General features: G+C 41.8%; 1 protein-coding gene across 3 annotated transcripts in view; it reads left to right on the forward strand.

The window, feature by feature from the left end:
• Window positions 1-27,083, forward strand: part of LOC107383449 (contactin-associated protein-like 4) — a 164,854-nt gene that overhangs the window by 102,528 nt on the left and 35,243 nt on the right. For all 3 annotated transcript variants that reach the window (XM_054743198.2, XM_070541545.1, XM_070541546.1), the window contains exons 11-18: window positions 6,601-6,707; window positions 7,932-8,051; window positions 8,608-8,808; window positions 9,067-9,229; window positions 10,027-10,154; window positions 13,023-13,193; window positions 17,620-17,838; window positions 22,229-22,468. In XM_054743198.2, the coding sequence (XP_054599173.1) occupies window positions 6,601-6,707; window positions 7,932-8,051; window positions 8,608-8,808; window positions 9,067-9,229; window positions 10,027-10,154; window positions 13,023-13,193; window positions 17,620-17,838; window positions 22,229-22,468 (1,349 nt within the window). The remainder of the gene's footprint in view (window positions 1-6,600; window positions 6,708-7,931; window positions 8,052-8,607; window positions 8,809-9,066; window positions 9,230-10,026; window positions 10,155-13,022; window positions 13,194-17,619; window positions 17,839-22,228; window positions 22,469-27,083) is intronic.

Below are 27,083 nucleotides of genomic sequence, written 5' to 3' on the forward strand. Positions count from 1 at the left end.
TCTTAATGCCCAGCTCCAAAAGCAGTGAAAGACTTCCAGGTGGGAGTCTCGCTGCTTTTGAATTTGGCCTTTAGGACAGATTTATCTTCAGGCAAACAGGATAAACATATCCCTGACTGTTATGGCTAATGTGTTGTTGATGTAATTTATCTATAGCCATAACACTGTTCTTCCTTCACAACCCAATGTTGCACTCACTCTGTAGCTGTCTGGTTCCCTTTTATTATTTAACATTTTTTTAAATGTACCAACACTTTGTGTCCTGTTATTTTATAAAATCTAATGTTAAAAAATAAACATTTTTGCTCATTTACTGGAATTTCTTTGGTTAAGACAAAAAAGGAGGGAAGAATCATATATGTCAAGTTATTTCTACAGCAGGCCCATTTTAAGTCCAACAGTTTCTTAGCAGCCAATAGAAATGTGTTATTTACTAACTTTACTTGGTTTAAAAATCTTACTAAAATAAACCTTAGAGGCTGCCGTATTGTAAAACCCAATTGTTACGGCTACCAGTCTGGCCAGTAGGATCCAGGAACCAGGATCACCCAGCCCTAGTGATCAGCCGGACACCGCCCCTCCTTCTCCTCTCTCCCAGGCTGCTGAGGAGCACAGCTGAGCCGAATCTTGTTGATTACCAACACCTTTATAAAAAGGCTGTGCCTTCAGCAGTCTGGGAGGCAGCAGTGCAGGGGTTCTGCTGTCCTCCAGGTCTCACTTTGGTTTCAACCCCTTTTCGTTTTGATGAGTTTTTACTTTTTTAGTTCAAACTCTGAGTGATCCAGTGGGATCTTTTTGTGTTTGTTTTAAAGGTTAACTTGATTTGGTGCAATTTTATTGACTTCGGTTTTAAACACCTTCGTTGCGGTAAAACTTTTAATATAAGTTTTTACCAGGTGTTTTAGTCAGTAAATTGTTTTAGGGACTTTTATCAACTTTGTTGTGCTTTTAGAACACCTTCGTGCGGTTAAGCTTTTAACAAAGTTTTAGCCAGGTGTTTTTATAGTTGATAATTTGTCGTTTAACGTTAACCTTTTAAAAACTTTGAGTGTGTTGCATTATTTTTATAATGCCCGTCGTGTTTGCTTGTGTTTTAGAACCTTTCTATAACAATAAAACCCATTTAATATCCACTGTCCAGTTCTTATGTTATCCCCATCCTTCATATTTTAACAACACCTGTCGGGGACATAACACCAATCATACTTATGTAAATATTAGCTTTGTAGATATTTGTACATATTTTTACATAAATATTTGCTTGCAAAAAACCCACAAAGTTAAATAATTTTTCATTCTTTATTGAAAAACAACAAAATACAGGTACAGAAAGTGTGGGAAAATGATAATGTGAAAGTATTGCTCTTTAAATGTAATACTATTTATCTTTAAAAGAAACTAAAAATGTCCTGTATAGCAACATGACAGAAAAATGGTGGTCTGTCTGTCAGAATGTGCTGAACAGATTTGCTCTATCAAGAGGAACCTTTTGTGTACAAGTTTGTTATTGTAATATTGGTTTGGGTTATGTATCGCCACATCAGCATGTAAATGCTGAACCAATCTGGAATAAAGAGGGTTGATAGAGGATAAACAAGTAAATAAGAGAAAAATATAAAAACTAGGAAACCAACATAAAAAACAGCAACCAGCTGCTGCACCTGTAAAGAAACATCAAGAAAATGTGGAACAGGATAACTATAAACATGTAAACCATGAACAACAAACATCAACAAGCATGTGTTCGTGTGTGTGCTGGGATGTGAAGTGTGAGACCTCCAAGGATCAGGTGCACTCCGGAACTGCCCCAAGCACCAGGAAACCAGCAGCCAGCACAGAACCAACTCAGACCACCTCCCAGACAACCGAGCTCCTTGCTACAGATAACTCAGCAAGGCCACATCCAGAACCGGGCTGACAAATTTCTGTCAGATTTCTTTCTGAGCAGACCAGAGCACCTGTAACACACCACACACGGTAGGATTATCTCATTAGTGCATGTCTTTAATGCCCTCTTTAGAAGAAACACCATGCCGGCAAATCAGCGTAATAGAGCTGCCATGGTGTGTCTTATGAATGTGCCGTGGCAGCATGGCGATGCAGGAATTTTGCGGTATTGTGCCGCCGGACTGGTGAATGCATATTACACCTTGAAGCAACAGAGAGTGGTGTCATCATCATGTGGGGAGTTACTGCCAAGTTCTGGCCGGCTACTATATTGAAAATGAACGTAAACACGCACCATAAGTTTTGCTTTATGAACAAAATCAGCTGAGATGATAAACTGGAGTGATGCATAGCTCCAGGAGCTTCTCTCCATTAGATCTGGAGCTCACACCATCTGACAGTTCATAGGGGACTGTGAAGGACAGCCACCTTTAAGAGCGGTTTGTTAAAATACCCTAATGAGCGCAGCTTTGATTGCAGTGAAAATCAAGTTATGTCAAAGTTTAATGGAAGTTTGCAGCAGCATAGAGACCGCTTTCATACCCACCTTTATGATTGCACCACATTACCGCCACGGTCTACCACTTATGAATGGCCTAAGTCTTCCTACACCGGCTCAGCATTGTGGCTAAGTAGCGGCATGGTTTTCTAAAAGAGGCTTAAGACTGTTGGAAGGAGCGGAGCTGACCAACAGTCACCATAAGTAACGAGGATGTGTTAAGAAAAGAGTCAAAAGGTGGAGAAAAAGTTGAAATATCATTTTAAGATGAAAATGTCCTCATTGTACTGTTGTCCATAGCAAAATGAAAAATTACTAATCATTGCTGTCATCTAGAAGTTACACTGATTTACAGTTTTTCCCTTGAAGACGATCATATCTATTGTATCCTTTATGGTTCAGTAAAGTAAAACTCTTTATATCATCAGTGACGGTTCAGACTCGGCTTGAATCTCAGGAAAACAAGATGTGGATCTGGGAGGGAAGGGGGGGGGGGGGCAGAACTAATCGTTTTTCTGTTTCGGCGTCACACCAAATAGCTGCACGATTAATGAGACAATTACCGCAATTATAAACCTCTAGAGCCCAAGAGGAAACAGTCACGCAAACACACACACACACACACACACACACACACACACACACACACACGCACACACACACACACTCACACGGAAACATGAACTCAGACACAAATATTGAACAAACCACAAATCCTTCCCAGATAAGGAGAAACTGCTTGAATGATTTTAATTAAATGTCGCTCTGCTTCTGCATCACCATTCAGCAGACTACAGTTCCTCCAAAGATCTGACCTCTCACTTGGAACAAACAGGAAAAGAAAAAGAAATCTCTTTTCCAGTAAACACGGGGAAAAAAACAGCCGCTTCCCCACTGTAATCCTGCAGATTGGATATTGGTCTCGTGGGTGTTTGTGCAGTAAAGTCTGGTGGAAAATGGACTCAGACACCGCTTCAGTATGCGGCTCATATTTCTAAGCAGGTTATTACTGTATGTGGGCAGTTGTTTGTGTGTTTTCTGCTAACAGCACAGAGCATTATTAGCTAAAGCAAACAGTCCATTAACAGCACAAATTGAGTGCACTCCACAGGGAGCTCTATATCAGCTCGGTGTCACATAATCCTGTTTATTCCAGCTCAGAACAAAGGAGAATAATTGACTCTTCCACTTGTTTTCAGTGCTGTTGACTTCATAATAACCAGTTTGTTGATTATTGACTGATAAACAAAGTGTAATTAAATGGCGCATGACCAACTTCACCATTCTTTCTTGTTTTACAGTTTTTGGATCGTATTTCTGCCCGGTTCTCCTAAAACTTTAAAGACTTTCAATGGCGAAACTGAAGTCACTTTTTCTCTAGCTTTCATGTTTTTTGACAACTTAGAAGTGGGATGATGTTGTGCACTTTAAAGCTCACTCTCAGGTGTTTTTGCAAATTGCCTGTTCTTTACCCACACCAACATAAACATCACGTTCTCATAGTAGCTTTTTCTTTGCTGAACGTGAAAGTGTCCTCCAGCCCACATCGCCTGCATCAGACGCAGACAGGAGATAGACGGGAGGTCACAGGAAGCCAGGTTCTTCATGGCTCTGCCCACTTTGGGTCGAGGTCACCCAACTCGGTTAGTAGAAGCTAACCATTAGCATTAGCAACTCCACAACACAGTGGAACGTGGTTCAGGCTTGTGTTATTAGTGGAGATGAAACTTCAACATTTTTTTGCCCAAGAAAGAAAAGCGAATGAAGGCAGAGGAAGAGTTGCATTGCTATTGGCCAATGAGAGGTGAGATGTTTGCACATCATGAATATTAATGAATGCAACTCAAAGCCCTGTTGTTTTCTGGCCTGTTTAGCAGACTTTCAGTGGGTTTTGTGGCTCAGCCTGAGGCGGAGAGCAGTGTTCTCCATACTTCTGCACTCTGAGACCAGTTAGTGTGATCCTCTGTGGTCGGAGTGGGCATTCAGCTCACGTCTGGTCGTGAGGTGTTGGGCTGATAGAGCCTGATTTAGTGTGTAAGAGGCTGCTTCCTTTGTGCCTGAGGGATAACTGTGAATATTATGGATGGTTGTGTTATTTTAGATGAGGCTGTTTGCAGTCACACCGGCCATCCGTCTGCAGTTATCTGACTTCACCGCTGCCATTTTTCAGTGGAATCGGCAATAATCTATCAGAGAAATATTTTTATGATTGTGTGTGTGTGTGTGTGTGTGTGTGTGTGTGTGTGTGTGTGTGTGTGTGTGTGTGTGTGTGTGTGTGTGTGTGTGTGTGTGCATCTGGATGAAATGGCAGAGGCATTGTCTGACCTTTTGATTGAAAAAGGAAGCTTAGCTCTTTTCTACATTTCTTTATAACTAAATAAATCCACCCTAAACCTCTTCCCTTTAATAAAATGTATAAGACACACTAAAAGTGTTTTTCCTGTTTTGTTGCCGTTTTCAGGCAATTTTTAATACAACTATTTACGTAGATTTTTTTGTACCAATTACAGCAAAATCGATTGTTGAAAACAGCAACTCCCATTTTTAGCTGCATTTTTGTATTTTTTGTTTATTATAATAAATTCTATTATAAATATGAGAAATCTACAGTTTCATGTCTGTGAAACTAGAAATGTCCATGTTAACTTTACGGGTTAAATAATGTCTGTTTTGTTCCCTAAAACGTAGCCACGCATTTGACCCACAGCAAAAGGGTCAACAGTGCCGTCACAACATGCCCTATAGGTTATAAATTGTAAGTTGCTTTGGATAAAAGCATCTGCCAAATAAATAAACATAAACAGTAAACAAAGGTTTTGTGAGTACAGTGAAGTTTAGTTTGGTAACTGACTGAAGCTCTTTCTGCATTAAATTCTCTACTTTTAGTTTTAATTAAAACCTCGATCTTTTTTGTGCATCAAATAAATTTTTGCTTTCATTCTCCTAATTCTTTTAACTCATTCGCTGCCTGCGTTTCTCATTGTTTTTTTTAAGAGTCACAGAACGTTGCGCGCTAGGATGATGTCGACGCCAAAACAACCAAAACAACCAAAAGACTCACCTCTTACATCGGGATGAATCTGTACGTTTCGAGCGTTATCCGTTCTTTCATAATCTGTTGTTGAATTGTGATCGGCAGAAGCTTTTCCGGTTCGCGCCTCACGTTTTTTTTACAGCAGCGGTCCAAATTGATCTCCTAACACATGGATTTTCTGCTTCCTGATCACGTAACGTGTGACGTATGCGGATGAAGATCGCCTTTAGGGCTGAGATGTTTGTTCTCACGGTGCGGGGGCTCGTTCCGATGCCCACACAGTGAAAACATTCAAATGACGACTTTAGTCAAATTTCTTTAACATGTTTTCTTTTATCTTGTCAGCATCATCAAAGATCATTTGAGTCTATTAGGAGATTCTCTAACCCTCTGGGAGCAGGCGTTGCAGATTTGCAACGTTAAAACCTACCTGGTTACTCCACAAACGTATTTCATGAGCATTTTTAACTCAGAAGTACCCCTGAAGGACTTAGTTGTTCGTCCTTTTGTCAAAACTTATTTAGAACCTGACAGGGTTAAAATCCTCCCACAAATGGAACAAATGACCTTTTTCTGAGCTTCCACTCCAGCCCTCCCACACACGTTTGGCCATGGAATAAACAGGCTGGAGCAAACGTATGAAACAGGAAACTGAATGAAACCGCCTCATATTAAAGACTTGCTTTGAAATGTCCAAACCTGTTCTGTTTTTAGAGAAGAGACCTTTATTTTGCTTTTAGGACCCCCTGAAGGGTCAAAGTCCTGACGGCCGTTTCTGTTTTTAAAGCACTCATTGTTAGATAAGCGACAGGCTGAGAGATTAAAGATGCTTCAAAACAAAGTTTCAGTCTCTCGACAAAAGCAGAGCAAAGCTATTTATTTTTGGATCTCACTGCTTTTGTACTTTCTAAGAGCCGTTTGGCAGAAAAAACATCCAGAGTTGCTTCCAAGTGTCTAGCGTGCCAAAACAAATGAAATGAATTTTGTTTTCAGAATGGCTGTCTGGGTGCAGAACTAAAGAAAATGCAGTTTTGTTTTCATTCAGACTTTGTCTTCACAGAGAAAACAAGTCATGTCTAACTTGTCCATCAGGACGCTGACAACACGGTTTTGTTTTCAGGTGCTCTCCGAGTCGTTGTGAACACGGAGGATGCTGCAGCCAGTCCTGGACCAACTTCCACTGCAACTGCTCTGACAGCGGCTACAGCGGGGCCACGTGTCACAGCTGTGAGTCTCACCAACACAACAAACACACAAAGAGTCCGCTGTAACTCGAACTATGGAGGAAGCAGATGGAATTTGCACAAATTGATCAGACAAAGCAGTGGATACAAGCAAAATAAAGACATCCAAAAAACTCTTTAAGTCACACCACAACATTTTTAATTCTTCTAGGTTGGTGTGTGTGTGTGTGTGGGGGGGGGGGGGGGGGGGGGGGGGCACTTTTGTCATGTCCCAGCACAAGAAAGATGCACAATAAATATTTTTTACCTACAAGAGCAGCTTTAACCAGACTGCTTTAAAATTTTCCAGGACTGCTGAAGCTTGTCAGCAGTCATCTCTCAGAACCACGTTTACATCCCAATCTCCATCTATCCAAAGTTGGGTGTCCAGAATTCCTCAACTCCAGCTTCTCCTGGGGGATTTGGAGATGTTCCCAGGCCAAGGAGGACACATAATCCCTCCAGTAGGTTCTGGGTCTATCCCAGCATCTCCAGAGTCCAGAAATCCTCCAGAGAGAGGTGATCAGGAGGTTTTGTAATCATATGCCTGAACCACCTCAGCTCACTCCTTCTGATGAGGAGGAGCAGCAGCTCCTTCTGGATGATAGAGCTCCACACCCAGTCTGCAAGGCCCCGCTCACAGGAAACTCATTTTAGCTGCTTTTATCGAGGACTTTGTTCTTTTAAGTCGAGGACCAAATCTCAGTAGCTGAGATTCAGAACCTGGAAGGACCGGTACATCTAGACCTGTAAATATTGGCTCAGATCAGAGGTCAGAAATCAGAGTAATGTCCTCAGTGATAAAGGCAACTATCAGATCTGTCGTTCCATCTTTTCCTCCATCTTTGTCAGGACCTCATCACGCCACCTCTGAGGAGCCCCCCGCCTGCTACTGGGTGGACACCGACCTCCTAGCAGGAGAGAGACTCCCTGCCTTGAAGAAAAGAGATAAAAAGATAATGAAGAAATAGATTTGATGAGAGCAGAAGGTCTGGAGGAGGCAGAGAGGAAGGTGTGGAGCAGATTAAAGCTGCTGATGTTTAATTTATTGAGCTGGATTTATGAAACCTGCCCAGTGGAACATTCACAGATTTAGCTTATTGTGATTAACATATGTGACTTTGTTAATGACAAAAAGAACCCTGATCCACTACGGTGTGTGCCGTTACAGCTCCTGTGTGGCAGCAGGATGATGATGATGATGATGTTCTCATTATTTTCCTCCCAGCTGTGCACGAACCATCGTGTGAAGCGTATAAACACAACGGCAACACGTCAGGATATTTTTACATCGATGTAGACGGCAGCGGACCGATCAAACCACAGCTGGTCTACTGCAACATGACAGGTTACACACACACACACACACACACACACACACACACACACACACACACACACACACACACACACACACACACACATTCTTGTATTTGTACCCATGTAAGGACTGTATTGACTTCCATTCATTTTAGTGAGCCCACTATGCCTAGCCCAAACCCTTACCCTATAACCCTAACCCTAACCAGTGTATTCCTAAAGTTATCTGTAACAAAATCTCAATTCACATCTTATCTGTAAACCTCACCCTAGGAAGTACTCCGTTATTAGGACCGGGTTTGGAACCTAACAAGGACCATCAGTCGTAAGAAGGTTAGTAAATATCCCAAATCCGGTCTTCACAAGGGTACAAATACAAGCCCACACACACCTACATCTAAATGATGATAACCTCCCGTTTAGAAGGACTATCTTTCTCCTGCTTCATCTTTATTTTAACACCACTGAATCAGCTGTTTCTACTGTGTTCTGGTTTTACGTCGTCCTAGAAACAGCTTTGGGTTTTCTCCTCTCTTCCTTTGAAGAGAAAAAACAGGATTAAATAGTATTTGTTGTTCTGTCAGAGACAGACACGTGGATGATCCTCCAGCACAACAACACAGAGCTGACCAGGATCCGTCCATCTCCTGGTGTGGACCAGCTCTCCGTCCACTTCGGATACTTATCTGAGGAAGAGCAACTATTAACTGCTATCAGCCAATCGGAGCACTGCGAACAGGAACTGTCCTACCACTGTCGGAAGTCCCGCCTCCACAACACTTCAGGTGAAAACGTAAAGCTGGAGACATGAATGTAGATTTGGTTCAGAGTCATCGTGTAAACAAGTCACAGACCACTGTTGAAGGTGGCCTGTGGTAAACGTATCTGAAAGTTGTGTGTGTGTGTGCGTGCGTGCGTGCGTGTGTGTGTGTGTGTGTGTGTGTGTGTGTGTGTGTGTGTGTGTGTGTGTGTGTGTGTGTGTGTGTGTGTGTGTGTGTGTGTGTGTGTGTGTGTGTGTGTGTGTGTGTGTGTGTGTGATTTAGAGGGTTCTCCCTTCAGCTGGTGGCTTGGCGGACCCGGTTCTGGTCGAGTCCACACTCACTGGGGAGGAGCTCATCCAGACAGCCAGCAGTGTTCCTGCGGTCTGCAGGGTGACTGCGTGGATCCACAACTCTTCTGTAACTGTGACGCCGATGGCACAGAGTGGTACGAGCCTTTACTTATTTAAAAGGTTAGATTCTAACCTTCTGCAGGGGCACCCCGAGTCTCGACATTCTCGCGGACTTTATTGTGGAAAATATCCCATAATAAACATTGAAGCTCACCCCTACAAGGAAACAGTACTCTCCAAAAGCCCCAGCATCATAATTCAACCTGCCACACAGAAAAAAGAGTAATGATCATATCACAAAACATGTCAGGAATCAAATGTTCTGAAGTAAGTGTAGCGAGCACCGAGGCAGAAAATCAACGCCACCGCGGTGAACCTCTGGCTCCATAACACGCATGACTGACGAGGAGCTTCAGCAGTTTAGTAAACATCAAATCAGCTGGAATAAAGTGACACAAGGAGAAAGAGAAACAGTTTAACCTCTGCTCATGTTGTAAGCAATCCCACTACGCGTGACTTCCTTCCATCATTTCACATTCCAAGCTGTTTGTGCACCCGCCGGCTTGGTTTTCTACAGAACTGAGCTGCTGCTCCTGCACCTCAATATTCCGTCAGACCCCACCAAATGCTTCTCCTCGAGACCTGGATGTGTTTTATACACCACACATCTCTCTGCAACAGGAAGAACAGGCAGAAAAATGAGATTTTGCCTGAATGAACAGAAAAATATCAGTTTTCTAAATTAAACAGCAAAGTTTGCATCGTCCAGTTGGAGCATCAACACAGGGACTAAATTATGTTCTTCCAGGTGCTTCAGCTGCCAGTAAAAGATTTAAAATATATTAAATTATTCAAATTTCCCCACTTCTAAACTTTCGTTTCTGTCTTCCAGGTCAGAGGACTCAGGCCTACTAACTCACAAGGAGAGCCTCCCGGTCCGGGCTCTGGTCCTGGGTGATGTCCAGAGGCCGGGTTCGGAGGCCGCTTACAGGGTGGGACCAGTCCATTGCTATGGAGACAGTAAGTGCCTCTAGTTAATCTCAAAATTTTACTGAGCGTTCACTCAGACAGAGTGTGGTACGAAGAAACAAAGCCCTACTTTTCTTTTTGGTAAACAATAATAAAACTGTGAAGGGAAATGCTGTCATGGCTGGTGCTTTCAAAGCCTTTTCTGGGCTCGTTTACCAAAGTGCTTCACATAATTATGGTTATTCACAAACAATCAGGAAGCCGTTGAAGAAGGGACTCCATTAGAGAACTAAAGAAGAGGTAATAATCTTTGAGATTTAAGCAGGGTTTAAGTCTGTGTGCTGCTGATTCTTAAACCTTTATTCAGGCTACAAACAAGAAGCTGTGATAAACACAAAGTCATGAGCAGTGTTGGGAGTAACGCCGTTTAAGTATAACGGCGTTTCTAACGGCGTTCTTTTATAGGTAACGGAATAATCTAATTAATTACTTTTCCCGCCGTTGCAACGCCGTTACCGTTACTGGGGACGGAAGGTTGTGCGTTAATATGTGCTTGTCGAACGTTGAGCAGCAGCGTGAGGCTTTCTGACCGCCACACTTCAGCTGCATCCAGGGAGAGAGAGGTGTCGGTAACGCACTTACAAACACGATGATGATTGGCCGGGTGGGCGGAGAACCTCACCGTCTCAGTCACTGCATTCTGTAGACACAACGGGAATAACTCCGTTTAAAATAACCGCGTTAATAAAAAATATTTCTTTCTGTAACGAGCAAACTAATTAATTACGTCTTCTTTTATCAAAACGTCGTTTCTGTTACTGATAAGAAAATGCATGTGTGCGTTAAGCAGCGCGGTGTGTTGAAGCTGTCATCAGCTGATCAGGAGCTAAAGAGGTAGATGTTTTCATCCAAGTGCATCTCGGCCCGTGAAGAACGAGGAAGACGTGATGAATATCTACGGCTGCAGACCCCCCGCAGATTTGTTGCTGCAGCAGCGAATCTGCGGGTCTGCGACCGTGCCCTTCTTGGCGTGACAGCGGGACGTCCCGAAGGTCCGCTCACCTGTTCACCGCTCAGACGTCCTGATCTTCTGCCTTCCTAGATCATCCAGCTGTAACCTGTTCCTGATCATGTCTTTAGTCCCGCTGTAACACTGATGCATCAGTCTCAAACGACATGGAGCTCAAGTGTTATTAGAACTACCTGTGTGTGTTCACCACCCAGCTTCAGCTCTTCTGTGGTTGGGTCTGACCCAAGTTAGTAAATGTAAGTCCTCCATCAGATCTGTGCCTCTTCTAGTGTCATTTTAAAGGATTTTATTTATTTATTTAACCGTTACTAGATTACCAGCAACAGAAATGCTGGTAAAAACACACAATTATGTGAAGCTGGAAAAATTAGAATACTGTGCAAAATTACATTCATTTCTGTAATTTAACTAGACTGAGAAACCATTTAAAGGCTTGGGAACCTTTACAGGTGTTTCTAATTGCAATTTTACATTTTAGCTGATTGGGGTCTTGTTAAATATCACACAGTGACCTTTTAATAGTCTAGCTAAGTGTAATGCTCCTGTTAGTAGTTCCTCCTGTTAAGTGCATATTTGTTTAAATTATTCAGGTTTACATAAAACATTTGGACATACATTTTATTATGTTCAGTCATTAGTCATTTATATTTCACTATTGTAGTAATTCTTGCATTCTTTAATGGAAAAAGTAACTAAGTAGTTACTTTTGTTGGTAATTAGTTACTTTTATGATCTTGTAACTCAGTTAGTAACTGAGTTACTTTTTTGACAAAGTAATCAGTAACTATTACTAATTACTTTTTTAAAGTAACGTTCCCAACACTGGTCATGAGGAGACTTTCTGTGAGGAAGAGGGTTTAAAATCTGCTCCAAAATGAGGAAGATACAGTGGGTTCTACCCAGAGGAGGAAAGAGTACTGAAATGTCCTACTTAAGTGCAAGTACCAATACTTTGAGTATTTTTACTCAAGAATGAGTAAAAGTGTTTGCCTACATTTTTACTCAAGTAAAAGTTATGGTAAATAGCATGTACTCAAAGTAAAAGTAACTTAGTTACTTTTTTCAGCATAAGAATGGCTACATCTAAATAGTGCAGAGTCACACACACACACACACACACACACACACACACACACGCACGCACGCACGCACGCACGCACGCACGCACGCACGCACGCACGCACGCACGCACACACACACACACACACACACACACACACAGATGGAGCCCATGATGTTCTGATTTAGCTCCAGTATTAAGTGTTGATTTGCACAAACAAGATGTTTAATCTCATGGAGGCTGCAGGACTTCTGTTCTTGCAGACGGGATCGAGTCCAGCTACGGAACCGAGCAGAATGCTGATGTAACACCTGTGAGTGAAGGTGTAGGTCTCAACCAAGAGGGGGTGGGGGTGGGGGTGGGGTGTGTGTGTGTGAGTGTGTGTGTGGGGGGGGGAGGGGGAGGGGGGTTATACAGCAAGCAGAGGGTCCGGACTGATGTTTTTGAGCAAAACTGGGAAACGTGGCTGTTTAATGTAAAAGCGTACACCCACACCCCCCACTGGTGCGATGGGGAGCTCATGCAGGTGTCTTTCTTTTTGTTCTGATGCTGCAAAGATCAGTATTTTTGATTTATTTAGCCTAGATTTTTTAACTCATTAACGGATGTGATTGAAAATGTAGCAAAGTTCAATAAAAAAAAGACATACTTAAGTAAAAGTAAAAGTTCAGATTTCCCCAACAACTTAAAAAGTATAAATATGTAAAAAGCTATGTAGTTACAGTAATGCAAGTAAATGTAATTAGTTAAGTTCCACCTCTGGTTCTACCCCATGAGTCTGATTAAACCGTTAAAAAATCCCAAAGGTGACTTATTTTTAATTTTTCAGAGAATTTCTGGAACGCTGCCTCTTTCGACAAACAGACGTCGTACCTCCACTTCCCCACCTTCCACGGAGAGCTGAGTGCAGACATCTCCTTCCTGTTTAAGACCACCACCTCCTCCGGGGTGTTCCTGGAAAACCTGGGAATCAAAGACTTCATCCGGATTGAACTGAGCTGTGAGTTACTGCATGATCCTCATTTGCCTGAGAGATTAAATTTCACAGCCATATAATCACTCTCTCATTTTTAATTGTCAGACATCAAACTAAAGGTTTATTTGGACCGTTCGATATCCTTATTTACAGCAGACTGCATGTTGTTCCGTTTTATTCTGATCTGAGCGTTTTTAATTTCCACCCCCAGACACGTAAGCTGACTAGTGTTTCAATCACAATTAAAAACTGTAAACATGAATAAAAACACAAGAAAACGTTATAATTACAGCAAGCTCTGGTTTCCTTTTACAGTTGTTTCATGAACTCTCTGGAGCATTTTAACCCAGATGACCTATTAATTACTCCCCCTTCTGTCTCACACACACGTTTATAGGCTCAACATGATGGTAATGGTCAGCAGGATGGTGTTTGGGTTACGAGAGCCGTAAAACCTCAGCTGGGTGTTAGATGGTGGTTTAAGGTCTTCTGTAAATCATCTAATTTACAATTAAACTTTAGCAAATCCAGATTTATTATGTCTAAGTGCACTTTCAAAGGGACATTTGGTAAAATTATTAAAAGCGGAGGCCATTTGTTAACCTGAGTGACTCTTTATTCTTTTATGTTTGAAACAAGCTGTTGAATGATCACAAACCACCAGTGATTGAACTAGAAACTATTAAAAAACACAAAACAAAACACTGTTAGCTGTGCTGGTAAATATCCTCCGGATGCTCCTCTAGACCAGAAGTAGGCAATCCTGGTCCTCAAGAGCTGCTATCCAGCATATTTTGGTTGTTTCTCTGCTCCAACGCACCTGATTTTAACCAGTAGGTGATTGACATGGTTCTGCAGAGCTTGATGACCCGCTGAACAGGGAATCCATTGGATTAGGTGTGCTGGAGCAGGGGGACAACTAAAACAGGCTGAATAGCAGCACCAGGATTGGCTGATTTAGACTGATTCAATGCGCCTTTTAAAGTCCACAGCTGCACAGAAGAATTATTGTTTTAGTTGGACGCTGAGTCCATATTTGTGCTGCCTTCTGCAAGTTTCCCCATCAGAGCTGCAGGCCTGTTTCAGCACCGTGGACAGCTCCTCTGTGTTGAACATCTTTACCTCTTTCCTCCAGGCTGTCTTCTGTTCTTTCCATCTTCTGTTCTCTCCATCAACACAAAACCATTTAAAAGGGAGCAGAGGAAGTAAACCACCACACTTTATGTTTCTGCCGGCTGAAGGCAGGGATATATTGCTCTGGGAGCTCAAAAACAAGATGAAAAAATACCCCAACATCCACGGGTAACTTATTTAGAAATTTGTTCTTGGTCCCAGCTACAATGTTAGAGCAATCTGAGGTGGATGGAAACAGAACGGCGGTAAACAGAGCTGGAACAGCCACACAGACAATGATTTCCCTGGAGAGCGATGTCAGGGGTGGCTCTCCCCAAGCTGCAATCTGTGTCTGGTCTTCAAATGTCTTCAACATCATCAAAAACAGCCAACCCATGCCACCAACTGGACCGCACATAACTGAAGAGTGTGTGGATTACACACACACACACACTGGTCCTGGGACATGATTTTATTAAATACAGCTAGAATTAAACAGCTAAGGAGCTATTTGCTGGATATTAAAGTAAATTGTGTTCAGAAAGCAACCATTGCCACTTTCTAGTAACCTGTTTGCTTGTTAGTTTCACCTAAAAAATCCTTTCTAATATGATACATTTCCCACTTTTCATCTGTAAATTATATATATAATTTTTTATGTGGGTTTTTTTGTCTTCTTTGTTGTTTTCTTTTGTCTTCTAGTCTCTTAATATGTATAAGAACAGTTATTACATCCTCACCATTAAATCAGTGACTAATGTTGTAGTTTTACCCCAAAGGTTTCTGAATTTAAACCTGTTCTAAAAGTCTGAAAGGTCATAAACTAAACAAAAACCTGATAATAAGCATAAATGCATCACAGGAGGTAATGGTGGGTCCTGTTTTGAACATGCTGGTTAAAAATAAAAGTAAATCAGTGTGTAGTTTGGCAACCCGCCTGGCATTTTTCTACATATCCAGCAAACACCAGCTTAAGAACAACGTGATTTAGAGGGACAAGGTCTACGCTGATGAGGCTGCTCTCGTGTCTCACTGCTGTGATAACCAAGAGTTAGGTCCAGGAGGCTGAAATGTAGTTGGATTAGGTTGTACTGGATTGGAAAAGGTTTAAACTTGTCTTTAAATTGGATTTTTTTAAAATGCTTAAACATTGTTTGTTTGTTTGTTTGTTTGTTTGTTTAATGCAACTTTTTGTCTGAGGGAACAAGGGTGAATGGTCTCAGGGCTGCTTGAGCTCCATCTTCGTGTTATTTGCATTAATTCTTCAGATGCTGAAGTCAAATGTCCGCTAGAGCGCTGGTTCTGGTAGAATGATGAAGCAAACATGCTTACAAAGCTAAAAAATTCTGAGCATAAAGAAAACAACTGCAGCTAATGCTCTTCTATACACATTTATGACAAATTAGTTTTTGTAACAGTTTCACTAGAAAATAGATTCAGCAAGCACAGTGAGGTCCTGACCCTGAGTTTGGGAACCACCGCTCTATGAAGGCTCCTGTTGATCATTTCCCTCATTTTGTATTTGTATTTTGTTATTATTATTATTATTATTACCTTTGTCTTTGTTCATGAACTCATGAACTGCATCCCTGTTCCTGTTTGTTTTCCCTGATCTCCATTATCAGACACACGTGTTCCTCGTCTAATCCCCTTCCTCTGTGGATTTCTTTAACTTCATGATGATCCAAATGCGAAATCAAGAAAAAGTAGAATCCATGTGGAAACTTTCCAGAGCTCTGCATCCATATCTGCATCGTTCCGCAGCCGGTGTGAATGCTTCGATTGGACTCAGTGATTTAAGTTCTTCGCGTAAGCTGTATGGAAACTGGACCACATCAGATCCGCGTTCGGTGTAAATGAGGGGTCAGCCTCTCTAGAGTTCCTGGTGAATTTCCAGTGTTTTCCCTTTCTGAATTGTTTTTTGAGTTTACCTGCAGCCTCCTGAGATGTCTCCCCTGCATGCAACACCTCCTGACAGTTATTTACTAAATCTCCAGAATTGTTTAATATCTCCTCTGATGTTTTATTTAGTCTTCTTCTCATTTTTAGCCCTGTCAGCACCGTTCTCTCTGCCTGTTAACGTGCTTACCTATGTTAGTTTATTTATGCTGCTCTCTTTGCTGTTTCCTTCAGTCTCGTGTTTATCCGACATCAATAAAAAAAAAAATTTTTTCCACCTGTCCGTCTGCTTTCCTTTATCCAGACTTAGGGCCAATCGGAAAAGAAGAGTGAATGAAAGCAGCTTGGAAATAATGAGGCTATGTTCGGTGTTTCCATGTAATCAGCGTGCACCCCCAATTTGCTTTGTTTGTTTGTTTGTTCGAGAGGAGCCAGTTGAGATGGCTCGGGCATCTGGTCAGGATGCCTCCTGGACGCCTCCCTGGTGAGGTTTTCTGGGTGCGTCCAACCGGGAGGAGACCTAAAGATAGACCCAGGACATGGTGGAGGGACTATGTCTCTCACCTGGCCAGGGAACACCTTGGGATTCCCCCCGAGGAGCTGGCCCAAGTGGCTGGGGAGAGGGAAGTCTGGGCCTCTTGCCTTAGGCTACTGCCCCCGTGACCCGACTCTGGATAAGTGGATGAAAATGGATGGATAGATAGATGGATGGATGGATGGATGTTTGTTTGTTTGTTTGTTAACCTGTGAGATCTGGTCCCAGTCTGCTTAGTTAGGAGCCTGTTTGCTTTATTGTTTGTTGTTTTGCAGCGATGGAGTAATTAAATTTCCATCCAGGAGCCTCACATCCCTCTGCCTGCCTGCTTTTGTCTCCATACATTTGACTCACACTAACCTGCTTGTTAGAGCTCCTGTTTTATTCCCATCTGCGGTCTTGGCACATTTTAAACCTGCTGTGGGAGCAGTTTGGGAACGTGAGAGGGGATGTATTCCAGCTGCTCTTGGCAAACAACATCTGTCTCCTACAGCTGAATCTCAGAGAGGTTTGACAGAGATGTCCGTTCTTCATTAAAAGGAGATAAATGCGCCCTGTTTGGATAAATCAAATGCTAAGTTTCAGCTTGCAATTAGCGTCAAAACAAATTAACTGGCTTTTGTTTCCCTCTGAACTGCAACTGTCTCTTAAAAGGTGCCATTCGGTCATATTTACATTGTTTTGAATGATTTTGAGTTTTGAAAAGTGCATCATTATCAAAAACTCAACTCAACAACTAAAAATAATAATAATCATCCCCAAAACAAGGATATACTATTCTAGACTCATTTAATTCACTGTGGAACCAGATTCTGTCTGTGTGATGGTGTGCACAAGAGTCTAAACCCAGTGACTCCAATTCTCCCTACATCCTCTTATTCTATCCATCTTTTCCGTATGAAGCCTCCACCTGGGTGGTTTTCTCCTTTGACGTTGGTAACGGTCCCCTGGAGGTTAAGGTGGAGTCGAGGGTCCCGCTGGATGACGGCCGGTGGCATCGAGTCCGAGCTGAGCGGAACATCAAGGAGGCATCTCTTCAGCTTGACGACCTACCTGTCGCCACTCAGCAGGCTCCGACTGATGGACACGTTCACCTGCAGCTCAACAGTCAGCTGTTTATAGGTGAGGAGGGATGCTTTTATTGGATTACAGCTAAAAACTCTTTTTTTCCTGTCAGCTAAAGCTTGAACATATACTTTTCCGGTTTTTAAAATGAATAGATTCTCAAAACCTTCAGCCGTGCCGGACAGACACATAACAATTCATGGTTTATTCCTGAAACATCTTCCTCCAACCAGGAGGAGACCTAAAGGGAGACCTGGAGGGACAATGTCTCTCAGCTGGCCAGGGAACACCTCCTCCCCTTGGAGGAGCTAGCCCAAGTGGCTGGGGAGAGGGAAGTCTGGGCCTCCCTGCTTAGGCCGCTGTGTTGTATATGTGCTTTATATGTGGCAAAAACAGTCACATATGAAGAAGGGTTTCTGATCTCTCATTTGACTGTAGTTTTTGTTGTTTGGAGCACATGAAAAGGTTTTCATGGGCATGGATTTTTGCTGCTAAACCTTTTTGCCCCCCTGTTGAAGGTCTCAGTTCTGTCACCATCGATATGCGCTCATCAGAGTAGTCCCAACACGAGCTGTTACTCAGTAGAATCAGACCTTGGCATCACTGAGTCTTGCTAACAGCCTTTTTGGAAACATCCATTGGAGAGGAAGGCCCTGGTGACGGCATGGGTGGAGTCGAGTGCAAGGGACAGAAGACGATGTAGGCGGAAGATCGAGATGTTTTTGGGGGGTGCTCATGACTTGTAGTGGTTTAACAGGTCTTTGCATCATTTTCTCTGCTTTCTGCTGTATAAATCAAGTTAACTGAGGCTTCTAAAGTGTGGTCATTTTTAGAGTGTATTAGTGACGATGCTAAGTGGGTCCGGGTCAGCCCCACTGGGAGTAAAAGAACCAGGAAACAGGGTCCACTACCTACAGGTGATTCACCAGGAGGAACTGCGTGAGTGGACCTAAAATCTTAAACGTTAACTAAATATTAAATGTGTAAACAAAGTATCCAGCTCCATAATACTGCTCCTCTGTTATTTATTTTGCCTTTAAAAAGTCATAGTAATATTTTTATAACATCAAATGACCCAAAACACATTTTATTGTCCACAATATTTAATTCTAATCCTATTTCACCCATTTAAAGTCAGTATTCCTAATGTGCATGGATTAGGATTAGGGTTAGGGTTATAATTACTGAAACATGTGAGATTTATAGAACGAGTGACTTCATTAAGCAGCAAATCACAGTTATAAATAATCTTTGTGATGGGGTTGGATACGCAGCTATTGGACAGTCTGGTGAATCACTTCCTGTTTCTTTTCTCTACCACGGCTGTAAAAACATGCAGGACGGATTCTGGCTCATTACTTGCTGCACAGTCTGGTTTGGACTGATAAGCTGTCAAATGTTTCCCAGGCAAAATACCAATTAACACGTCTTTTCTTTAATAGATAATAAAATGAAATAACTTATCAAAAGTTGGATGTTTCACTTCCAGATGATGTGTTGCACAAACATTTAAGCACAACAAAACTATCCAGACCCTAAGCCTGAGTTATGAGGCTTCCTCCCACCAAACCCCAAGAATCAACCAGTTAATAATGCATGAGCTCCTTCCCAGGATTTCCTAAAGGAAGGGCAGTTTTCCTATACCGAAGGAGGACCTATACTGTTTAAAAATCATTTTTATCACCCCTCTGCTAAGGTCATGAGAGACCCTACCAGAGGTCGACTCTCTTAGCCCCCAGGATGAGGGGGCACAAACTGAATAAAAGTACAAAATTCCTACATCCTTAAATCCCTTTTGAGGAGATCCATCTTTCCCAGGTCTCTCATGGAAAGCAGGAGTGTGTTTCTGGAAAGAGAGGTGCCTTGGATTCCTTCCTAGACCCGTTAAGCTCGGTTCACACTGCAGGATTCTTAAACTGTTGGACGATTTTTTTTTAAATTCCCAAATATACCGGTTTTAGTCCTACTGTGTGTGTGGAAACAGCAAAAAGCACACATAATACAATTTCACGCACCAACATTCCCTTGGTCAGATGGAAAATCTCAGGAGATCCCACATGACTTCACAGCAAACAAACATGGTGGCGGAGGAGCGTGCTGCCATCAGCTCGCTTTTTGATTGTATTTATCTGTTTGTGTGGACCGCCACTGACTTACATTCATTTTAGTGACTCCCCTAACTCTAACAAATGCTGCTCATTCTTAACCCTAACCTCAAATAAAACTCAACTCACACAATACTTCTAAAACCCACTGGTAAGCTTTTAAAATAAAGTGAGGACCAGAAGAATGTCCTCACTTTGTCGGTTAAAACCTCACGATGGTCCTCAGTAGGTAGTAAGTACAAGAACACACACACACACACACACACACACACACACACAAAAGGCGTTTTACCGCCTACATTGTGATTTCTTAGTAGAGATCAGGACATTCCCAAATGTTTGAAAGTCTGGATTTATGATTGGAGACCACACATGGTGAGCAAATCTGATAAGATAATCTTTAAAGTTGATTTCTGGAAGGGGAGGATTGGGGTCAGAAATTGGCACTATTAATCTGTCGTGTGAACTGGGCCTTGTTCAACCTGGATTAAACAGATAAAAATGGAAAGCTGGATAATATTATGTATACAGAAAACATGTAGAATCTCACATCTGTAGACAATAATTTCCTTCTTATGAGCAGAGTTTTGTTCAGACTTGAGATCTTTTTGCTTTTGGCAGCAGTAGCTCAAGTGGTTGAGCGGGTTGTCCTGTAATTAGAAGGTTGCAGATTTGAGTTCTGCTATTGTGTCCTTGGGCAAGACCCTTAACTCACCTCGTCTGCTGGTGGTGGTCGGAGGGACCGGTGGCGCCTGTGCTCGGCAGCCTCGCCTCTGTCAGTGCACCTCAGGGCAGCTGTGGCTACATTGTAGCTCATCACCATCAGTGTGTGAATGGATGAACGAGACACTGTAGTGTAAAGCACTCTGGAGTCCTCTGACTCTGAAAGGTGCTGTACAAGTGCGGGTCCTATATCATTTTTCTGCTCCGAATTCTTGACTCAAACGTTTTGGGCTTTTCTTCACCATCTGAATCTTCCTGTCAAAATTCTTTGTATCTGAACTTTGATCATCACTTTAATCGCCATTCCATTAATGGTTTTTATTGCCTTATTTTCTCTGAGGCTGCAGTAACAGAGTGAACTCACTCTACTGTCCAGAGCTTGTGGCGGTCATGTTAACGCTGAAGGTCTCACTGATGCTCCTCTGGTCGGGAGCTGAGTTTTGCGTGTGGCGGTTTTGATCTTTGCTTTGATCTCACCTCCTCAAACACTTCAGGGGTTTTCCAAGAGATGTTTCACCTCTAAAGGCGAATTTCTTGTTCTGGCTTCAACTGATGATTAAACACGTTGGACATGTTTGAAGTGAAGTTGTGTTGCTGAAGATGCGTTTGAAATGCTGCAGCTCTAATTTTACACGAGTTCTTCTCCAGGTCCAGATTCTCAAGATGGCACTCCTTAAACAGAACCCTTAACGGCAGAAACGAACAGATTCATATTACGTTTGAGGTTTTTTTTATTATTGGTTTGAAATTACTAAGCCACGCAAACACACCAAATTAGGATTATTTCAACAAAATGCACATTGGTAATTGTTTAATTTATAAAATCTGCATTATGTTATTAAATGTTTTAGATGTCAAGGAAAACTATTTTTGTCTGTTAAAATCTATATTTTAAATATTTGAAAAACTGAATGACAAATAAATAAATGAAATAAATAAATAATTAAGTCAATTTTTATACATGAGAACAAATAAAAGCTGTAATATTAACACCTCTTTTTTATGGTTTTTAAAGTTCTATTTTATTTGATTTTTTGTTCAAATTCTGAGAACTAATGTAGATTTTAACCTATAAATAAAAACATATGAATATTCTTTCCCCCAAATCTATTCAGAAAAATTCCCACAAAACTTTGTTTTAATTCTGTAATTTGAGGAAAGTAACCATTAACATAATGGAAGATTATGTGTTGTTGATAGAAGGATCTCTTCCTGTTCCTCACTGACAGACGTTTTGACAAGACTGGGGCAATAAGTCATCATGACTGCCAGGCGCTTGATAAGCCGCTCTGCTGCAGGAAGGATGCTGCGCAGACATAAAGAAAGCTAATGGCATGTCTCTGAATCAGCCTCTCCACCTACAGCTCATTGCTTTCTAATTGTGTTTATCTCATCTAACTGTTGACAATCTGAAGCTTCAGAGGAGCGGATGTGACAGGTGGATTTGTTGTAAATGTCAGGCGGAAAAAACACAAATCCTCAGAAAAGGAAAAATGCAGACTTGTCAGTTGAAATGACAATAATTGAGATTCTGGAGCCAAAACGACAGACGCTGGAGAGGCTGCTGGAAGGATTTCTGATGTTCTCACCACTCTAAACTGTTTTCACTTTGTTCCCAGGAGGAACGGCGTCCAGGCAGGGGGGGTTCAGGGGGTGTATCCGCTCTCTGAAGCTGAACGGCGCCACTCTGGACCTGGAGGAAAGGGCCAAGATCACACCTGGGGTTCGACCCGGCTGCCCGGGTCACTGCAGCAGCTACGGGCCACTGTGTCAGAACCAGGGTCGCTGTGTGGAGAAACCCAGCGGTTTCTCCTGTGACTGCAGCTCGTCTGCCTACACTGGAATCTTCTGTCAGACAGGTACACACACGCACACACACACACACACACACACACACACACACACACACACACACACACTCTCTCTCTCTCTCTCTCTCTCTCTCTCTCTCTCTCTCTCTCTCTCTCTCTCTCTCTCTCTCTCTCTCTCTCTCTATCTCTATCTCTCTCTCTCTGCTGATGTAAAGGTGAAAATCAAACTGTAAAGTGTTCAGTCTGGATTTCAATCAGAAACTCCTTTTATGGTCAAAACTTGTCTTAAAGCACCAGCGAGCACTGGAGCGTCTTCTGAAGCAACTTCTAAAAGTTCATCATGAATGAAAAATCATACCTACACAGTCAAATTACTTCCATGACCGCAGTTTTAACACCATGAAAACTGATTCATTTTCTTTAAAATCTTTTGGTAAATATTTTTTACAGAAATGTCTAAATAATGAACATTTTTGACATCTCCATCCATTTTTACTTTTGTCAGCTCACACAGCTGGACAGCCATTATTAAAACGTATTCCACTGATTTGAAAATCTGCACAAGTTTAAAATACTGGAAAAATAAAATGTCCGATTCCAAAACTTTAAATTGACTTTTACATTAAACACAGTTTAGCTCCATTTAGCTTTTGAACAATAAAATATTGCATTTATTCTGAAGTAATTTGCTGCTGTGGCAATTTAATATATTTGCAGTTCTTGTTTGTTATTTTGCAGGGTCAAATCCCCGACAAGCCCCCACGTTCAACATTTATTTTTCTAGGAATTTAAATAAACATTTAAGGCAGCTATTCATTAAACATGAAGAGACACTCATATATCCTTTTTTTTAAGAAGTCCTTCACTCTTATTGTTTATACATTTGCAGTGAACTCTAGTAAAAACAAATGTCTTAAAAGTCGTACTCTGGGGAAAAACAAGCCTCCGGTGTGTCTGTTTCAGTACACAGAATTCAGCCAGAGCAGAAAGTAGCTTCAGACAACACATGCACAGCCCTCCTCTGATTGGCTAACAGCAACACTGACTCAGTTTGCTTTGCAACGTTGATGTTTTATCTCTACAAATAACACAAGGCTGCATGGTGGCGCAGTTGTTAGCACTGTTGCCTCGCAGCACGAGGGTCGCAGGGTCGAAACTCGGCTGTGGCCTTTCTGCGTGGAGTTGCGTGTTCTCCCCATGCATGCGTGGGTTTCCTCCGGGTACTCCGGTTTCCCCCACAGATCACAACATGCCCTTTAGGTTATAAATTGTAAATCGCTTTGGATAAAAGCGTCTGCCAAATAAATAAACATAATAAATAAATAAACATTTGAAGGCATTCTGCTGTGCGGTGGAGCTGCTAATGTCAACAGTTAGCTTCTACTTGTCTCTGGTGTTTCCTGAATGATAAACCAACAACAGCCTTCCCCGCTGCGAGCCAGTATGCGTTAGTCCAAGCGACCGCCTGACGTAGATCTGTCAAAATTTTCTAATCCTAGAGTTTCACCGTCTATTTCCATCAGAAGCTAATGCAGGAGATAGGTGTAGGAGACTATTTTTATGTTCAGCCTGCATGAAAAACTCAGAGTGACCGATTATAATCTGAACTAAATCATAAAAAAAATCTTTTCTCAAGGAAAGCTGAAAAACCTCTTTAAAAGATAAAAGAACCTAAAAGCCAGAATCAAAACTCCCGATAAAAAATTAAACTTTTATTTTTCATAACACACGACTCAAATGATGGAGTTGACAATGACTTACAGAAGTTACAGAAATCTTCCTGATGCTGTGTGTGTGCGTGTATGTGTGTGTGCATGTATGTGTGTGTGTAGGTGGGATATTTTAAAGGTTAACAATCTAGCATATACATCACTTTCTTCGTTCGCTGCACTTAACGCTCATTAAAACGCACTCGGCTTCCGCATGACATCAAAGGTTCAACACATCTCGAGTCTGTGGAGAATAGTTGAACTTTGTTCAGGTTCACCAGTCTCAGTCGGTTCTGTTAGAAGACTCGGTTCCACCGGCTGCTGTAATCTGATGCATTTAGAGCCGTCAGCAGGCTGCATCACAGGAGGAGTTTTAATTGTCAGCTGATGAGTTTGTGAAGCTGCACAAACACACAAAACTACAAGTTTCAGTGAAACAGGAGCAAATGTAGAAGGTGTCATCTGTGATTAGTGTTTCACCATTCTTGTGAATTTCAAATAAAAAACATCTCCAGTGATTTATTAGAATTTTCTAAATAAAATGTTACCTCAGTCATGTGACTGGTTCTCCCTGCAGGGAAGATCAAGAGAATGTTACATAAAAAGTTTTGTAGGTTTCCTGGAATATTTCTGACAGAATATTTCCTGGAAGGTTTCTGACCAAGTTCTCCAAATATACCCATATCACCCCGCTTCTCCTCCAGCTTCACTGGCTGTCAGTCAACTTCTGGGTTCATTTCAAGATCCTGGTTCTGGTCTATAGGGCCTTACATGGACAAACACCATCTTACATTGGGGATCTTCTTAATCCCTACACCCCCAGCAGGTCCCTGAGGTCCAGTGACCAAAGCCTACTGGTTGTGCAGCACCAGGCTAAAGACCAAAGGTGACAGATCATTTGCTGCTGTGGCCCCCAGACTCTGGTACTCTCTGAGGCTGAGATCAGTGGTCTCCTTTAAAAAGCAGCTGAAAACTCACTTGTTCAGGCTGGCTTTTGTACGACCTTCTTCACCACTCTCTTTATTCTGCTCTCCCCACCTATTCCACCTTCCTCAGGATCCATTGATGTCCCTCTTTCCTATTCACTCTTTCTCTTTCTTTACACTTTTTAGTCACAATTGTCTATTTTTGCTCATTTTAAATATATTTATGATCATTTTCTAAATTCTATTTTATATTTTTCCATTTTTCTTTTGTTTTGTTTTTGTGAAGCGCCTCGTGATTTTTATCTTGAGAGGCACTATAGAGCTCCGGGAGGTGACGTCACACGATCCCATCATTCACTAGTTAACTAGTGCACATTTTGACCCTCACTAGTTAACTAATGAGACACAAATACCTTCAGCTAGCTGACTGGTATGCATTTTTGCCTTTACTAGTTAACTAGTGAGCCATTTTTGTGTCATCTAGTTAACTAGTGAAGCCAAAATGTATTCACTGGTTAACTAATTAACTAGTGTGCACATTTTGACCCTCACTAGTTAACTAGGGCACATTTCTGTCTGCCACTAGTTAACTAGTGTGCACATTTTGACCCTCACTAGTTAACTAGTTGACACAAACATGGCCCACTAGTTAACTAGGGGATAGAAATGGCTTACATCAGTGGTTCCCAAACTTATTTAGCCGCGCACCCCCTTCTATGTCCCGACCATGTCGACACACCCCCAGCCCCCACATCAGGGCATGGCTATAAATACATATATATATATATATATATATATATATATATATATATATATATATATATATATATATATATATATATATATATATATATATATATATATATATATTGGACGTCAAGCTAAACAGACAGGGTAAAAAAAATATGATTGACCTTGTTCCCCATCACTTTCATTTTTTAAATAGCAATTAATAAACATTCGATACCATTACAATTTCCTTTGATTTAATTTTAAATAAATATTTAGAGTGCCCAGGTAACACATAAAAAATCAACTCCATCATCATCTTCCTCTCATCAGCAACCTAAAACCATCTCATTCTTCACTGTAGCACCTACCTGCACCTCAGCAGGTCTGGCTCTCCCTGTCTCACCCTCAGCAGGGGAGTGTCCAGGGAGTGGCCTGGGGTAGCACATGCCACCCTTGGAATCTGATTGGCCACCCCAGGTGCCACCACACTAATTTACCTTTAAATAGGCTTTTCATTGTCCACAAAAGGCTTGGAGGTAAAACAAAAAAAGCATAACCATTGGTGCCACCCATGCACAAAGTTGTGCCTCACCTGGGCCACCCCATTTTAAAAGATCTGGACACGCCACTGACCCTCAGCAAGTCTGGCTCTCCCTGTCTCACCCTTAACTGGTTCCTGCTGAACTTCATCTGATCTTTAATATAAAAACAGTGGACATGAATAAGGAGTAAAAAATACTGTTGGATGACCAGTGCAACATTAAAATCATGGTTGTTATAGTATTATTTAGTCGTGTTCACTTGTTATCATGCTCTAATCTTCCTCTCATCATCAACCATCTAAAATCTCACTCCACTGTAGCACCTACCTGCACCTCAGCAGGTCTGGTGCTCCCTGTGTCACCCTCAGCAGGTCTGGCGCTGCCTGTCTCACCTTCATCATTTTCCTGCTGAACTTCCTCTGGTCTCTCATATGAAAAAAGGGACATGAGAGAAAAAAAGCAACAATCACCCTTACAAACTCCATTTTTATGTGGAAATTCTACTTTTTTATTTATTTCGTGTCAAATGGTTTTTGTCTGTTACTGTCAAATTCGCCATTTTTTGTTGACTAGTAGTGTTGTTTAATGTTTAATGCTAACTAGCAAGATGTTTACGTTAGTCAGCCATTTTAGCGTTTGACCAGAAATACAATTATTCTCTTGGACTAAATTATTACCAACTCACTATTCCTTTCTTTCCTTTTTTGCCCATGAGAATAACTCGCTGAGCTGCTGCCGTCTGTCTCTAACTCCC

The sequence above is a fragment of the Nothobranchius furzeri genome, chromosome 11 (genome assembly GCF_043380555.1).
Source record: "Nothobranchius furzeri strain GRZ-AD chromosome 11, NfurGRZ-RIMD1, whole genome shotgun sequence".
NCBI lineage: Eukaryota > Metazoa > Chordata > Actinopteri > Cyprinodontiformes > Nothobranchiidae > Nothobranchius > Nothobranchius furzeri.